Below are 18,030 nucleotides of genomic sequence, written 5' to 3'. Positions count from 1 at the left end.
AAAACGACATGTTATTTTTTCGTTGGTCATTTATATAGAAAAATTTTAATTAGAGATTTTCTAAATTCCAGTTTTATAGTGATTTCTCGTGAAATATCGTTCAAATTAGCAACTTTTAAGCTAAAACTTCGTAATAATTAGAGATAATTCGGTAGATTTTTCAGGATTAAAAAAAAAACTCTAGTACCAGTTTGTATATACCTTAAAAAGTTGATAATTTGAACGATATTTCTCGAAAAATCACTATAAAAATTGGAATTTAGAAAATCTCTAATAAAAATATTTCCTTTATAAATGGAGCTACTAAAGGAATTAAATGAAGTTGGCGAACTAAGATTTAAAGAATATAAGAAATTAATTGATTTAGAAGAAAATAAGAAATACAAATTTGTGACATTAGAGAAAATGAAAGATAATTTCGGGCTTACAATCATAGCAGAATTGGAAGATTTCAAAGTACATTTGCCAAATAGATTTTTGAATGTTTTGGATGAAAAAAGATTAAAGAATTGAATAAAAATGATAAATTACACTTGATTGTTACGGGTAAAAAAATAATAAAAGACAAAGAAAGTGTTACGATTAACTTTGTAGAATAAAGATTAAGATTTCGAAGATTTGACATTGATTCTAAGGAGATTTAACAACATTAGTAATAGACATTAAAACTGCTTAAGAAAGTAGAAGCAAACAGCTACAGATTTGGTTAATTTTTCATTCGTGATTTGCAGATTCGTTTATTGTCCTTTAAACAGTATTTTCTATTGATTTTCTGTCGGCTGCAAAAGTGCGCTAGGAACCCCATATATATATATATATATATATATATATATATATATATATATACACACACACACACGCGAGTGTGTGTCGATGATTATACTAATCGATATAAAAAAATGGGTTCGCTTATAGTACTTTGCCTGAAATATAAAAAAAAACCAGTAAAGTTAATTCCTTCATTCATTTCATAATCCCCATCACTTACAGAAAGTTGATAAACACACGTTAGGTATTGGTGCGGTGTTTGAGAATCGTTTTAATTTGTAGCATTCAGTAAAGAAAAATGGATTCTCTTTCTGGTCTAAGTTCACTAACAAACACTCAGAAGGATGAACTTATGGAACAAGTAAAACAACAAATTGCTGTAGCCAATGCCCAAGAGCTGTTAACGGTGAGTTATTCTAACCTAAAATAACCTGTACAAGATTAAAAAAATTTACTTTCAGTAATTTTGAATTCAAATGAAAGGATATTCTTAATCATTTTAGTCTTTGTTGATTGTTCACTTTTTCAGTTGGCTCATGTTATAACTCTAGTAGGTCTTGTGACAATGAACTTTCAAAACTGGTAAATCTGAAGAAGGTGCAGGGAAGAACATACATTATTACCCTGGTAATTGTGAAGTAAATGGCAGGGTTGGGCTGCAGTATAATAAACGTTTAACACTCGAGTGATCAATAATATTGAATCATCAATATTCATGAGTAATGAATCCTCGCAACAACTACTTATACCAAATTATGTTATATTTTAATTATGTTGTATTTATAATTACAGTATAAAAAGTAATAATGTTTTAGTGAATAAAACAACATTCTAGGATAGCCTATGAATTTATAAAATATAACAAAGAAAACAGTTACCATTACTTTTTATTATTTTGAAGGATAAACGTGTCTGACACAAATAAAACGTGTGCATAACTGCTGCACTTGCTGCTATTACAAATCTGTAGTATTAGTATCAGAAACAGGTAATTCAGTGGTAATTTATCGGGATACTGTTGTTTCAGGAAACAGATGGGCTGAAAAATTTGTTCTCATAATGTTTGTTTATATGTATTGTTTGTCTCATGTTTTATTTGTTCTCATAATGATTTTTTTTGTTTTGGGTTACTCAGTAGACAGTAACAGACCAGGCCATTTCGTGTAAGCAATGAGACATATTAGCAATGGAAATATTGCTACACTATGCAGTGTTATTATGCAATACAAGTAGGTTTAGATTAGGTTATCGTAAACAGGTTATTAGTACCAAATTTAAAACATAACTTTCACAAGCACTTATTTGATCTGAGCTTGAATTTGTGTTTTATCTCTAAAGGATGTTTTTAATTTTTTTGCCACCAGTGTGGAGTGGCTAGGGGTATTTTTATTGGTATTTTCCCAAACTTAGATAACATCCTAAATCTTACAATGTGATCTGACGTTGGACGTTCTGGGACATAATCTGAAGCCGGGAAAAAACGGATCAGAAATGCCCCTGGTCATCAATGCGAACTTCGGCTTCACTCCTTACTTCTGAAGATACAAGAAAACCATCCCTCAAGATAGTACCCAAATTGAAGCTCAGATCACGTAAAAAGCTTGTTAAGGAACAATAGCGTGTTACTTTGGAACAATAATGTAGAACTGAATTACGTATAGACTTTTAAGATTGTATTATAGTGAAGCTATAATTTTACTTGGTATGTCAAAGAAATATATACATTCTATATTATATAAAATAATAAAACTGTCTTTATACTAAGTTTGGGCAGTTAAAATTACTTAACAGGGTATACAAACATGTCTGACAGCATTTAAATTGTTCTAATTGATGATTTAATATTATCGATCACTTGTCACGTGGTCTTGTTATGATCATAAGTCAACCTTCTCTTGGTCAGCCGTTATGTCATCTTTGGGTATTAAAATAACAATAATGTTGAAATCAGGGGAATTTGACCCAAATATCAGTTATTTTTGTTAATTTAAAACCTTCTAAGAATAAAAGTTCATATCAGCCTGATAGTGCCTCTTGCCATCAACGCTACCTTGTGCTGATGGCGACATATGAAAAACATCTCTGGAGGTAGTACCTATCAGTATAAAATAAAATTCTTAATTTGATCACGAAAGCTTCCGGGCATTACTGCTTTATAGGAAACATAACTTGAAAACACATAAATATTTTAAATTCACCTAACCATAACTTCCTACAATCTTGTAAGAAAAGTAGTTCCATTCTGAATGTTGTCAAATTCATTATTTATTATTTTAATACTATTAAACCTTATATTGTTTTGTTGAGAAGGATGATATCAATAGGTTAATAACGCTAATCTCCTTTACAGTGTTGATCAAAATAAATTTGAAAATAATGCGTGCAAATTGAATTAAACTGTCAACAAACCAATAAATGGTGTACAAAACAAACATAAATTTAATTATTAATAAACAAAACTAATGTAACCATAACTTTGTATATACTTACATACCACGTGGTACCTTCCGATCACATAAAAATAGCTTTACTTTATTTTAAAATAACAAGTGATTACACATCGAACTTATATTCTCACTCTGAAAAAACCTGATGACCAATTAGAAAGGAATTAATTGATTTCCCAATATTTTAAACTGCTCACCTAATCCGCAATCAAACACATAAATAACTACCAAAACTAATTATTGTATTAGAGTAAAGCTGTGATTGTGTAATAGAAATAGACACCATCGAGGAGACAGTAAATGGTACTGGACGAGACGATTCATGTTACTTATCGGGAGCAGATAACACTGAAATCATAGATAATAAGAAGTAAAGTACACAAATACCACAAATTTATATTTACATTTCAATTATTAAAAAAAAACTTTATTTCTGATTTCCACTCTCTAAAACTATATATATATAGTTAGATAAGATCATGATAGAGTAGCCTACACACGTGCTTCGTTTGTGCTCCGCTTAAATTATTAAATTTTAGTGGTAAAAAGTTATTAGAGTTTGTTGGACTTTTGACTAAGTGGTTGTGTCGACCTTTGGGTGTGTAAGGGTAAGACAATAGTGTGAACTTACTTATCAATTGATATTAATTACTTGATAAAGTTTAAAAATGTCAGTTAACCATTCGCCTGTCAAGACGCGTAGTGGCAGTGGAGCAGGGTCCAAGGTCAAGCCACCTGCCCAGCGAGCTGTGTCTGACCCGGCCTTATCAGATAGCCCAGATAGCAGGGCAGGCCTCCACAATAGCTGCCGTCCCGGGTTGCCTTATCAGACGACAGCGTTGTTGCGCGTATTGTCCAGCTCGTGGCGACTCAGGTCTCTGAGACAGTGTCTGCCACTCTCAACTCAACGCCACCGTCCAAAATGCGCTGGCAGAAATAGAATTATTAAAGGCAGAGGTGGCGGGACTTAGACAACAGCTGTCACTTGTAAATCGGGGTTGGGCTCAGAGGGCTGATGAGCTCGAACAGTATCAGCGCGCGACAACTTGAGGGTGTTTGGCGTGAAGGAGGAACAGGGAGAGGACAACAGATGAGATGATGGTAAAATTATTTACCGAGAGGTTGGGAGTCCAGTGTTAGCCTGGCCGACATAGATCGCTCCCACCGCGTCGGAGCTGCTCGCCGGCCTGATGACCGCGGCCCGGCGCGAAACCACGGCCCATCATCGTCAGGTTTGTCAGCTACCGTGTACGGAGGGAGGTCTTCAATAACAAGAAGAAGTTGAAGGGGACTCCAGTGACAGTTAGGGAGGACTTGACGCTCCATCGGCGAGAGCTGCTCCAGCAGGCGATCGCCAAGCATGGGGCGCGAAAATGTCTGGACCATAGACGGCCGCGTAAACTGATAACCTCTGAGAAGAAAAGGGGCTCGGCTACATGGTCATTGGACAATTAGTGTTTATCCCTTTCTCCTCATCTCCATAACGACATAAATTGAATTCTAAATGTAATGATTTAATATAGTAGATTAATGTCTTATGTCTAATGTCTTAAAAATGAGTGAATATTTTTTCTTGAATTGTATGTGTGGCGTAGAGCTGTGTGTGTGTATTTGTGTGTTTGGGTACAGGATTGTATTTAGCAGGCATTGTATATATATATTGCGGGCATACATGTACCATGTTCTTGCGAGGTTGTATGCAGTACGTTTTAAATTTAGTAATTTAGTAGTGAGTTTGTATATGTGTGTATAATTAGTTTTAGGACAACAATATAATATTATTTGTAGGAATTTTGAGTTTTATCTATGTTGTATACAATATACGTAATTATTGATTTATTCATGTTTAACAAGTAGTATTTTGTTTCTGTTAAAAAGTTTATTATTTAAATACCATTTATACATGTATTTCAACTTATCAGTTATCAATTATTTTTTCTCTCTCTCTCCTACTTTATTTTAGTTACCACTGTAATATATTTATTAGTATTATCTATGGAGTGCAAGGCTGTGTGTATTTCGTTCTCTTTCGCATCTAATATGGAATATTTGTTTATTTTTTTCATATTGATGTATTGTGTTGAAATGAAAGGATTGTATGAATGTGTGTGTATGTGTGTCTGTAGCAGCGTGGTCTGGTGGCGGGGCGGCGCGCGGCGGTCGCGGCTCAGCTGTGGGGATGTCCGCGGCTGACAGTGACTCCGACCCGGCTTCTCCTACCTCCCCCATCCTCTCCTCCGCCTGATACCGCTCAAGTCCTGCTACATGAACTGTCCCCCTTATCCCAAACAACTAAAAGCTGCCCCATATTAATGCTCAGTCATTGAGGGGGCACGTGGATGAATATCAGTGCTATATTTCGGCAGCAAACTTTTGACATTATTTTAAATATCAGAGTCATGGCTAAAGCCGAGTAATTCCCAGTAGTGAGGTATCAATAAGTGGATACGTTCTCCACAGAAACGACAGAATCAATAAAGGGGGTGGAGGTGTTGCGGTATACACCAAACAAACTTAAGGGTTAAATTACTGGATGCTTCACCTCAGGAGTACTCGGCTAGACCTGAATATCTGTTCTTAGAAATTGGATTGTCTGGTTCAGATGCCCTACTTCTGGGAGTTTGTTACCCGCCCCCTCCTAAGATTGGACATCTGACTGACTTTGAGGATGTTCTATTGCGCCTGATGCCGTGCTACAGTCGTGTCCTAATCATGGGTGACATGAACACTGATTTACTCATGAAAACACAGAACAAATGATTACAAACAACTGACTACTATGTTTAATTGTTGCAACATGACTATTTGTACCACTGGACGCTACAAACACCACACTGCTGAATCCCACAACCCTATTAGACATTATAGCAGTTAGCGATCTTAATGATATTGTTCACAAAGGGCAACTTCCAATCCCTGCAGTTTTCAAAACACGATCTTATTTTCTGTGTGCTTTCCTATAAAACGCCTAAGCCTTTTGAAAGATTCTTGAAATATAGGGATTTTTAGGCGTTTTGAATGAGGATGTCTTCCTAGAAGATGTACTTCAAGCACCATGGCACTCTGTAGAAACTCAGTCGACCGTTAATGAAATGGTTGCCACATTAAACTCATTGATTCTGTCACTCTTCAACAAGCATGCTCCAATTGTTAAAAAACGAGTGAATAAAAGGCGCCCAGTGCCTTGGCTCACTCAAGACATTTTAAATTTAATGGCTCAACGAGACGCAGTCTATCGGAAAGCCAGGAGGACTGTGATGCGGTGGCCATGGATCAGTATCGCCCGACTCCGAAACAGGGTTTAAGCAGAGCCTTCGAAATTCTAGATTGAGATACATCAACACGTTATTTGCTAATAAGAAACAGTCTTCAACGATCATGTGGCGTAATGTGAAAAAGCTGGGCTTTGGCAAGCAGCCCTCTTCAGTCCCAGTCCAAGTTCCCTTGAATGATTTAAATGATTACTTTCTATTAATTTCTCGACCAAATAATAATGTTGCTCTGCAAAATTACATCAACCAATTACAAAGTCTGCCCCCCACGGAGCATGCATATCCTCTATTCAAATTTAAGCCAGTGATGCAGTTGGATGTCCTGCATGTAATCAACAGAATCAGTACCAATGCAACTGGGTGCTGATGACATATCAATTCGACTGGTGAAACGTGTCTTGTTCGCTATACTTCCATCTCTTACTTTAATTTTTAAATGAATCTTTGCGAACTGGTATTTTCCCTGATATATGGAAGATTGCCCAAATCCGTCCACTAAACAAGATCCCATCACCTGCTTTTCCGCAAGACTACAGGCCTATCAGCATCTTGCCTGCTTTATCTAAAGGTCTTGAACGAATAGTGCATTGTCAAATTACTCAATTTCTACAATCGCAAAATATTCTTAACATTTATCAGTCCTGGATTTCGACAGTATCACAGTACAGAAACTGCGTTATGAGAATTACAGATGACATCCCGGTTTGCCATGGATCAAAGGCAGTGCACTGTATTAGTACAGTTTGACTATTCTAAAGCTTTCGATACTGTTAATCACACTTTATTAGTAGAAAAATTGAGACATATAGGATTTTCCACCGAGGTTCTTACATGGATGGGATCTTATCTAGGTGGAAGACAGCAGTGTGTTATGGTTGATGACATTAGATCTGACTGGAAGCCTGTTACGTGTGGTGTTCCACAAGGATCCATTCTTGGCCCTTTACTTTTTTCCACTATATGTTAACGATATAAGCAAGGTACTGACACATAACGAAGTTTCACTCTTATGCTGATGACTTACAGATATATGCTCACTGCAGTGTTAGTAACATTAACCAAACTATTGAAAACATTAACTTGGACATTCAACAGATTGTACTTTGGACTGAAAAGCACGGACTGAAACTCAACTCGGACAAAACTAAACCCATAATAATTGGGCATTTTAGACTTTTGAATACAATTGACTTTAACAATGTACGTGAAATATGGTAAACGGAGAGGCTGTAGCATACTGTAGTAGTGTCAGAAGTTTGGGATTGACAATTACGAAAACGCTGGACTGGACCGACTACGTTGTAGATACCTGTAAAAAGGTATTTGCAGCAGTGCATACGCTGAAAAGAATGCAACGATTTCTACCGCACCACATAAAAGCTTTTACTAATTAAATCACTCGTATTTCCCCACTTCCTCTACTGTTGTGCCGTGGTTAATGACATGACTGTGGTTTTGAATAATAGATTGCAGAAAATCCAAAATTATTGTTTAAGATTTTTGTTTAATTTAAAGCGAGATGAGCATATCTCACCTTATTAATGTACTAATGTCAACGTTAAAAATTGCAAGATCTAAGAGCTTTCCGAATCCTAATTTTACTTTTTTCTATCCTTAAAACCGGGTTTCCAAAATACTTTACAAACGATTTTAAGTTTCATTGCTATTGAAGAAGGCGTAAGGAACACCCGCACTGGCTCGTCGACGTTGCGAATCCCCCCACCACAGAACGACTGTCTTTAATAAATCATTTGTAGTGTCTGCTTGCCGTTTGTGGAATTCTCTTCCAGATCCTTTAAAATCCTGGAGAGCCGGGATCGGTTTTGCTTCGGCTGTTAAGTTGTATCTTTTGCAGCGGATGTCCGCGGCCGTGGTGCCCGAGGATTGCTAGTCATGATTTGTTGCAGACAGAATGAATGAATGTGTGAGTGTAAGTAAATAATGTTTAATAAAAATATAATGTTTTTAATATTGTAATATTGTATATTTTGACTAAATTTTTGTTTAAAAGTATCATCAATATTATTTTTGTAATCAAGTATTAATTTTATACACAGTATAAATTTAAGAGTGCAATTTTGTTTTTGTTAAGAGATTTGTTTTTATTTTGAAGATTACAAATGGCTTGTACTTACATATACTAATAATCAGGTTAAGTGTAAGAAAGGACTATGTAGTCCTAACTTCGCCTGAAAAAATAAAGAGAATTTTCATTTCATTTCATTTCATTTTCATTTCATATATATATATATTTTTTTTTTTTTTTCAGGAGGATGAGCTGAATACATTATTAACGTTGAAATTTTGATTGGCTTGTCTGGCTTTGATACCAAAATGTTATACATATTTAACTGTAACAGGTGTATGGAACCCTGCAGTGCACATTGTTTCTAGGCTAATATAGTTTAAGAGCTCAATTTCTTTGAAGAAAGAAAAATAATTGGTAAACCTATGGTTGGCCGTTTGTTAAATGTTTAAAAGTCCCACATGTTTTATTGATTTTTGAATGGAATGTAGCCAAACTAAAGGTACCTAATGGGCTTACCACCTAACCCAAGAAACGATCTCCCTTTTCCGAGAAAGTTTTTTTTTATATCTTTCATTATTTAAATTTGATATTGCTATCACATTCACCTCTTAAGTAAGGAAATATATAGAAAACCTTCTGATGTCTGAACACGGATGATCTGGCACATTATCTGAGGTTGGGTAAGTACCGTATGGAAATGCCATTTGTCATTAGTGTGGGCTTCAGCGCTCCTGCACTTCTGGGGAAGAAAGAAAAACATCCATCGAGATATTACCCAAATTCAAGCTTAGGGTACGTGAGGACTCATTAACTTTTTATATTTATAATATGAATACAGTATGTTTTTACCTACTTAAGTTATGTCACGTAGTAACATAAATAGCAGCAATTGGCCTTATTCTTGCAGAGATTGCTTCCTTTTGGTAGGCATAAAACAAGAACAGATTGTCATAATGACATGTACTTTTCACAGTTAGTCAAATAAAGTTTGTTCTTTCTAATAATGTAGTTTTTTTAGGTATCCGGTAAGGAAAACTTTTCAAAAATAGTGGTGTCTGGATAATACCAAAGTACCCCATGGTTTTCTAAGCAGAAGTCATGGCAATTGAACCATGCACCAAACGCCTCATATAGAGGAAACTTGAAAGGTGCAGAATATCAAATATGATCAGACAGCAGGTAGCTTTAAAGGCACTTGACACCTGTCCTTTTACGAGTCCACAGGTTATCACTAGCATATGGTGCACACCATATCATCCTTTGTGAGGTGGTCAAACCATAATACATATTATAGATAGGTATAAATACTTAGGTACCCTATTTGATTAATCGTTGTATGTAGTTAAGTCGAGATTGAAGCGCTAACATAATCTCGAGGTATGTTTTTCTCTTTCTGCTAGCAATGTGGGATGGCATCGAAGGATATGTGTCCCTTTAACCCTTTGAGTGCCAGAAGCTGATTTAGTTGGCCCCCAAGCAGTGGTGTAGTGCCGAATTTAGCTGTGCCGGAGCGACCATGGTGTAAGTATAATAGGTGTGCTACCGCGCAGATTCCCCCCGCCCCCCTCGCCTATGTCGGGCACGTGTCGTCAGCTTGGCGTTCCGACGGCGGCGTTACATTTGCAGACTTCCACTTAAACTGTCGTTTTACCCACTTAAACTAGAGCGATTGTAATAAATGTTATATATTCTGGTTCATTATTAAATATACTTTATACCAGTAGTAATTTCATGGTGAAAACTGTAATATAAATATATTATACTTACACCGTGGGAGCGGCGAGTTGCTGGGTATAGCAATACAAATCTTTTTGATTATTAATAAAGGACATTTTATTTCGTAAACTAGGCTAACACAATTTGTAATGACACACAGATAAGCTATGATTTTAGACATACTTTGAAAAATTACTGTGATGTCGTGCTAATACATTATAGTAGCCTGAAAAAGAATACTGTAAAAATGCATTGTAAAAACTATTAAATATTGTAAAAGTAATATTTTTACATATTTTCAACGGTAACACGAACATGAATATTGTGCGATGACCTCTAAAGTATGTCCCAAAATTCCTCTCCTTTTCCATTCCCATTTCCTTTCTTTGGAGGTTCTGCTATTCTTGTTTGAGTGTCAGCTCTGCTGAACGATGTCTTCTTAGCCATGTCATGACATAGGGGTCAGGCTTCCATCTGCGGAGCGGGGGACCTTGGAGTTTTAAAAAGCAGTAGGGCTGAGACATAACTTATTGTCAATGAGTTCCTTAATGGTGTGAGGATGTTATTCATACTGCTGAACCCTCTTTCACAGTCAGCGGAACTACAGGGTATTATTTTAATGCAGTTTATAAGATCTTGCAGTCCATCAGGTACTCGCCTGCTGTTGTCCAAGTAATCCCTGTAAGCAGTCACAGCTCTGTTGATGTTCAACTTGAAGCGTTTGCATAGCTGCTCCACTTGAGTTTGGCCAAACCCAGGTTGAATATCAGTAGGCCAGTATTCGAGTTCCAAAACTTTTAGTTGCTCTACAAACTCCTCGCTCTTGACAATTTCTTCGCCTAAGCTAGCGGTAAACATTCTCTTCTTTAAGTTGCTGATTACACTAGAAATCAACTGCTCACCATTAAATTATACGGTTTTAGGGTTTTCATTTAACTTTACAGAAGCAAAACAGCCTTCCCTCATGGCGACTTGTACCTCCAGAACTCTTGTCTTGTCCCAGGTTTTTCTTTCAAAGATTCCAGAATCTGATTGATCTATGAATCAGTTTGTCTGCAAATACAGGGGACGTGCTTCTGTTTTCCAGACTTTCAGACAACAAAGCCAATTCAGCAAGAATGTCATACATAAATGCTAAGTTTAACAAAAACTTATGGGAAGTCAGCTTCTTCAATAAACAATTATATTTGCATCTATCAGTGGATGTTCTCTCAGGATCATCCATTGCTTTAGAGAAGTAGCTGGCTAAGGCTTGATAACCAAACCACACGGCTGAAACAGTACGAAAACTGCTTGCTACCCACCTCGTGCTTACAATTCTTCCGATTTTATACATTTCAATATCGAGCTCCTGTGCACATTCTTTTAACTCTGGCTTATTCTTTGGAGATGTGCTGTACAATGAATACAGTTTATCCATGAATGACTGGAAATGGTTAACCCCGGCTACTTCACTTATGGCATCCCCAATAGCCAGTTCCAGTCTGTGATTCATACAATGCCATATGATAATATTAGGGTAAACATATAAAAATCTCCTTGCTACACCTGAGTGCTTTCCCAACATGGCGTTCGCCCCGTAGCGTCGCTTGTAAAGGAAACCAAGTTTTGTTTTAAGTACTCGCCATTAAAACCATATCCTTCAAGGCACTGGAGAACACTGTGAAAAACTGTCTCAGCTTTTTGATCAGAAAGCTCGACTAAGTCCAAAAATAAAGTACTTGGTGGTTTATCCTTGCTAATTTCACATTTTAAATATACAATGAGGACAAATTTAGAACTAATGCTTGTGGATTCATCAATGATTATTGACAGTTTTCCAGAAATTTCCTTTACTTGATTCAAAATGCGCATTTTCATTTCCTTTGAAATATGATCTATTATTTCGATCGCGCTATACCTTGAATGAAGGCCTACGCCGACATCTACCCCATTCAGTTTTTATAGCTCAAGCAATCCGAAATGGTCGCTGTATGGACGGTCGTTTTGAGCAATAAAATACGCCGATCTAAACACAGCCTTAGTTGAATCGAGCTGAGCTTGATTCATTTGATCAATTACTTGTGGCATCGAGTGTTTTGTTTGATTTGTCAATAATTGTTTGAGCGATTTGGTGAGATTTCAACGGTTTATGTTCAATAATTTTTTTCCTCAAAGATATGAATTGATTTGTTCTATTTGAGCCATAAAAACAAACTTTGTACGAACGCCACTCATAAGAAAGCGAAACATGTTCTTTTTTGTAGGCTCCCAAATTACCGACTTCAAAACAAATTTTACAGCCTAATTTACCTTCCTTTGAGTCTATCCAAGGAAAAGCCGCCTTCTTTATCTCCCACATATCTTCTGTCCAAATTTCAGGCCAATGTGTTCTGTGGGGGGGGGGGGGGTGGTCATCTTCTCGAACTTCCTTTTCATTAGGCTCAGGCTCAGCGAGGTTACTTATTTTAATTTTAGCTTTTGGATTTGATGTTCCAGGAACTGGATTAGAGTCAGTCATATTAGGGGCACTAAAAATGAAGTCATACATTTTTTTTAGGTTTTGGTTCCATCACTTCACAAAATTCACAAACTGATAATTTAAAAATTAGTAATAGGCTTTCACAAATGTATTATAGACGACTCAACTCAAACAAAACTAACAGTATATACGGTATGCTGTTTGAACTCAACCACTACGACTAAGACTTTCAGCTACGATAACATCTTAATACAAGCACTCATAACAACATAGAGACCGGGAACGCGAATAACATGTCTCGACATGTCTGTGTAAGTATACACACCCTGCAGTTAGTAGGAGATGGACGAGTTGCGAGTTACAAGAGTTGTCTATTGCACAGTGCCTACAACTACCTTGATACCACTCAACGGACATATAAATGATGTGGGTTTGTTCTGGCCTTTTTATTATCCAGCGACTCGTCACCCGCCTACCACTTTTTACAGGCGGGTGGCGCTCCAGTACACAGCTCCGGCTCTAGATGCTATGCCGGAGCGACGCTCCGCTTCTTAAAGCTGTGCCGGAGCGCCGCTCCGGCCCCACTACACCACTGCCCCCAAGTAATTCTGACAAGTGTCAAAAGCCAGCAAGTCCAGTTTTTCAGATATTTTTAAATTTTGTAGGCCTGCTGAATGTTGCCATATAACATTGTAATTAGTTTACAAATTAAAGCCAAAATAATTTGCAACAAAATGCAAGTATATTTGTGAAACAGAAACTCTAGTATGAGTTTAACTTCAGTAGTAGGTAATTTACTGTTGTGTGTGTGTGTGTGTGTGTGTGTGTGTGTGTGTGCATGTGCGTGCGTGTGCGTGCGTGCGTGCGCGAGCATGCATTTTTTCCATGAACCTTTATAACACAAGTTGATGGAAGTGTTTTGAGGGAAATGTGATCTTGAGTACAAAGCTAAATATGAAACCTCCTCCTCCCTGATTAATACATGTGGTTAATATTGTTTGTAGCACCAATTATTTGCAGTTGTGCGTCTGTGGTGTTTTAAATGAAAATAGGTTGTATATAAGTGAAATTATTGTGAAATCGATTAATGAACTTGATGGTACCTTTGATAACATCCTAACATCTCGTTAAAAAAAAAAAAAATGATATTTAATTTCATAACTTATTTTGAGTCTTGTTATTTGTTAAACCGTTCGTTAAATATGTTTCAGAAAATGACTGAGAAGTGTTTTAGAAAGTGTGTACAAACTCCCGGAACTTCATTAAGCACCTCTGAACAAGTAAGATGTTAATCTGAGTTTTAACTACAAACATAGGATTTAGCCTGGAAACTTTGAAGTTTTACAAAGTTCCATAGTCTACAGTTTTTTTTTTATTGCACTTAGTCCTATAAGAACCTTTCCGCTGCTTCCGGAGTCACAGGATATTCAGGATGGGTAAGGTTAGGGAGTAGGGGCCGCCTCCTATCGAGATCCATGAGGAAGAATTAGGGCACTACATCTCAAAGTAATGTCCCCCTGGAAGAAGGGGAGGTCAGCTCTAACCAGCCTCTCCAGTCAAAATAGGCAGGGGGTGGCACACCCTTGTTGAGGTTAACAAGAACCTCTGAGGTTAGGGAACAAACCCCACCAACCAACCCCAGAATCTCGACATATGCGGTTAGTGATGTGCCGCTCCTGGACATCCATAAGGTTGCTCAAATTGAAGTGACATATTGTTTTGTGCTGTGCCCAGTGGTAGGTTGAACTGGAAGGTATAAACCAGCCAGAAGTGATCCCTGCTGGGTAATAGTCTAGAGTTACCTAGTGTATTATCTGTAAGATATTGTTTTGGCCCATTATATACAATTCTTGTTAAAGTCCAATAGCTGTGAACTTGTTTCAGAGATTTAGCGAAGCCTATCATTCGAGGGGCTGAAAAATTTCCCTTCAGTCAATGTATCCATCCAATATTTCGAGGATAAACTATTGACCTATAGACTATAAATTTTGCATGAAGATTCATTTACGCAAACAGCCAACATCGAGTATGATGATGGAGCCAATCCATGGGATATTGCTGATCGTTAGCAATCCTAAGATACGCTTGCACAAACCAGGAGCAACAAACATCTTATATCTGTCAACTGGGACTTGTTTGGTGCTCCCTGCTTGTGCAAGCGTATAGTGGCCGTGCTCGCTTATGGGTTGACGGATTTCATTGGTAAAAGTACCATTGGAATTGTCATAACAATTTTAAAATAGTTGGGATCTTGTAAAGTTTGTATAATCTATTTAAAACAGATGATGCCTATCAAAAGACAAAATCTTAGCTGCTCCCAGCTTTTGTAAGCATACCTATAAAGTGATCATGCTCGCTTATATGCATTGATGGAATTCTTAGAAAAAGGTATCGTTGGAATTGGTATAAAAGTTACTAAATAGTGTGTATCCTATGCATGTTTTAGAAATAACTATATTTTTTTGGTATTTGACCTTAAATATTTTAAACAAACACCATTTTGAAACAGGTTAAAGGATTTTGTTAGTATTTTATTTTTAAAAAGGTCAACGATAGGTTAATACAGTTCTCAATTTACCAGTTTCATAATTTTTATCTTAACTGATTCAAAAAATATAATTTTGTTTATAAAAAACACATACAGACAGATAGACGGAAAACTAAAGGTTTTAGGACATACCTTCATATATGAACTTTTTTGCAATTTTTAAAATTTTATAAATTGTAAATTGTTAAAAAATGTAAATCTAACTATATTTATGTGGTATCATTTTATTCACAATAAACTAATGAATACTATAAGAAATAATTTGACAAAAACCTAAGGTTTTGATTTTTATGGTTAGTAGAAATCAAAATTTGTATAATGCGTTTCTAAAAAAGAGGGACACTTACCTTATAAAAGCAGTTATTGTAATAAAGTTTTTAGGTTTTGTAAAATATTTTAATGACCTAAGGGTCACAAAGTTAGTCATATATATAACAAACATAATGGACCAAAGTGGGATGTCGTGCTTAAATCGGAGGTCAGATATAAAAGGATGTTGTATCCAAAAACTTGCAAATAAATTAGCTATTAGAAGTATAGTATACTTTTTGGTGTGTCAGGGCCACAAATTTATTTTTGCTTTCTGGTACCAAATAATTCACCCAAAAATCTTGTTGTGTATATGTGTTTTATAAATTATGTATAACAAAAAATGGAGTGGAACTACTTTTACTGCAAAGGAGAAAACATCAATGTTATTTTAAAATTACTCTGCTGTCATAGAAAAATACAAAAACCAGTGCTGTGTTCAGCAACTCTTTACCTTTCTAATGGCATATTAATTGTGTCAATATTTGATTGCTTGTGTACTATAACAAATAAGATGAAGTGGGCAAAAAAAAGCTCTAAATTATACTCGCATGGTACAGTTATGTTATCAATTTTATTCCTTAACACAGAACCATAGCTTTTAACCAGTCTTTTACTCTTGTTCTTCACATGTTGCAAAACAGACTTGACTGAACTTGCATGCAAAACTTTACATCTGTAGGCTAAACCTGTTTTGTAAAAAAATTTAAATTTCTAGCATAAGTTGAGTTGGTATAAATTTTTGTTCCAATTTATTATTGTTTATGTTATTAGAAAATGTTATTTCTAATCATCCTTAATCAACTTAGTCTCCTAAAATTCTTTATTTGTTTCAGAAATGTGTAGCAATGTGCATGGACCGATACATGGACTCTTGGAACACAGTCTCCAGAGCATACAGTAACAGAATAGAACGGGAAAGAGCTCGGAACTGATAGTTAATAAGTGTTATTTAGTCGGACAGTACATTTCTTAATTTATAGTAACAGTGTTGTATGGAATTTGGAAAATCCTAAGTGAAAGCTTATTCCTACCAGTCTGTGGTGTAGAAAATCCACTATAATGTTGTATGGGAAACAAGTTGAACTGAATGTATTGGAGCAATTAATGTTAAATTTATGTTGTTGACTTTCCCTTAGTCGAAACAACATGTATTCAAAATTATAAGTTGATAAGACAAAAAGTGAAAAGTGTTTTATGTTGCTGGTTTTGGTTACTTACCAGTGCTGAATGCTTACTGTGTATAGAAATATAAAATTTTCTAGTAAATCAAATACAAAAATTTGAGATATCTAATTTATATTGCCTCTTGAAAATTCCCAATTATATTTAATTACAATTTATAAAATGTTAAAATTGGACTTTAACCAACCTAAACAGAAATATAGCATTATAAATATCTATATATATAATATATATAAATATATTATATATAGGCATGAACGACTTGTAAACTACTGATGTCTCTTCATGATTTATTTTTTCGAGGATATAGATAAAAAACCTAAATTAAAAAACTTTACTGGATACAAAATGTGAAATAATCTAGTCCAGGACTAGAATACAATTTTGAATAGTTTGTATAAGAAAAGGTTGACATATTTGCCTAGATGTGGAATATATCCTTAATATATATCTAATTTTCAGTGATATCCTATAATTAAGTAAATATCAGCCTGTATTTTATAACTCTATAAACTGATTTGGCTTAAAAAATAACTTTGGCTGTAAATATAATTCTGATTTGAGATGTAAGGACCAGATCGATGTACAACCTTCTTCATCAACAGAGTAAAATTTATGTTTTTGATGCTCTGTTTCATGAGTATGACATTAATTTCATTGTTATAATATTGCCTTTACATAAACTTAACATATACCTCGTATTTAACATTACATTTTTGAAAATTACATAGCTATGGTGGGAACAGATGATTTAATTTAAATGTTGGGTTTAACTCCAGTTCATCTTCCTCTTAGTGTAGCGTCAGGAATCTGACATTTTCACAGACTTGAATCCTGGAATCTGAAGTCATGTTCATCTGTAGAGATCCAAAAACTATTAAGTTCAAAATTAACACTTTGCATCATTTTGACTTCAGAGACACCTAGACTACAAAATATAGTGTAAGCTAGACGACGAGTTATGCTTGTTGCAGTGGCGGCTCCTGATAAGTGGTCACGGGGGTGCACACAAGAAAATAACAGTAGGATTAGATAATTAACTTACGTCGCCAACATAGTTATCGTCTCAATATAATAGTAAACAAAATATATCAGTCCTTTTAGGCTCTTTATAGCACCAAATTGATTTGTTTCTAAAAGGTGTACAAGACTGTGAGTTATTTCGTGCTGTGGAATGAATAATTCGTAAAAAGAAACCCCTTAAAATTTGCAACGATATTTGACTACTTGCATTTTAATAATTGCTTATAGCCCAGAAAGTAATTAGCAAATATAACTGATTTATTGGCTAACAA

At 35.6% G+C, this 18,030-nt stretch overlaps 1 protein-coding gene across 1 annotated transcript; it reads left to right on the top strand.

Annotated features, from left to right (window-relative positions):
* The first annotated feature begins 942 nt into the window (after positions 1–942).
* Positions 943–16,834, top strand: LOC124373201 (mitochondrial import inner membrane translocase subunit Tim13-A-like). Its single transcript, XM_046831601.1, has 3 exons — positions 943–1,174; positions 13,905–13,973; positions 16,387–16,834. Exons 1-3 carry the CDS (start codon positions 1,067–1,069, stop codon positions 16,483–16,485), a joined length of 276 nt encoding a protein of 91 aa, XP_046687557.1. The 5' UTR covers positions 943–1,066; the 3' UTR covers positions 16,486–16,834.
* Positions 16,835–18,030: the final 1,196 nt, after the last annotated feature.

Source organism: Homalodisca vitripennis, unplaced genomic scaffold (genome assembly GCF_021130785.1).
Source record: "Homalodisca vitripennis isolate AUS2020 unplaced genomic scaffold, UT_GWSS_2.1 ScUCBcl_5020;HRSCAF=11525, whole genome shotgun sequence".
In the NCBI taxonomy this organism is placed as follows: Eukaryota; Metazoa; Arthropoda; class Insecta; order Hemiptera; family Cicadellidae; genus Homalodisca; species Homalodisca vitripennis.
This window is presented reverse-complemented; position numbering and strand designations above follow the sequence as displayed.

Excerpts from the sequence above, each read along its gene's own strand:
- LOC124373201 (XM_046831601.1), top strand. The coding sequence starts at position 1,067 with ATGGATTCTCTTTCTGGTCTAAGTTCACTAACAAACACTCAGAAGGAT. Across the intron at positions 1,175-13,904 it reads ATGCCCAAGAGCTGTTAACG|AAAATGACTGAGAAGTGTTT; the intron begins GTGAGTTATTCT and ends AATATGTTTCAG. Across the intron at positions 13,974-16,386 it reads CATTAAGCACCTCTGAACAA|AAATGTGTAGCAATGTGCAT; the intron begins GTAAGATGTTAA and ends TATTTGTTTCAG.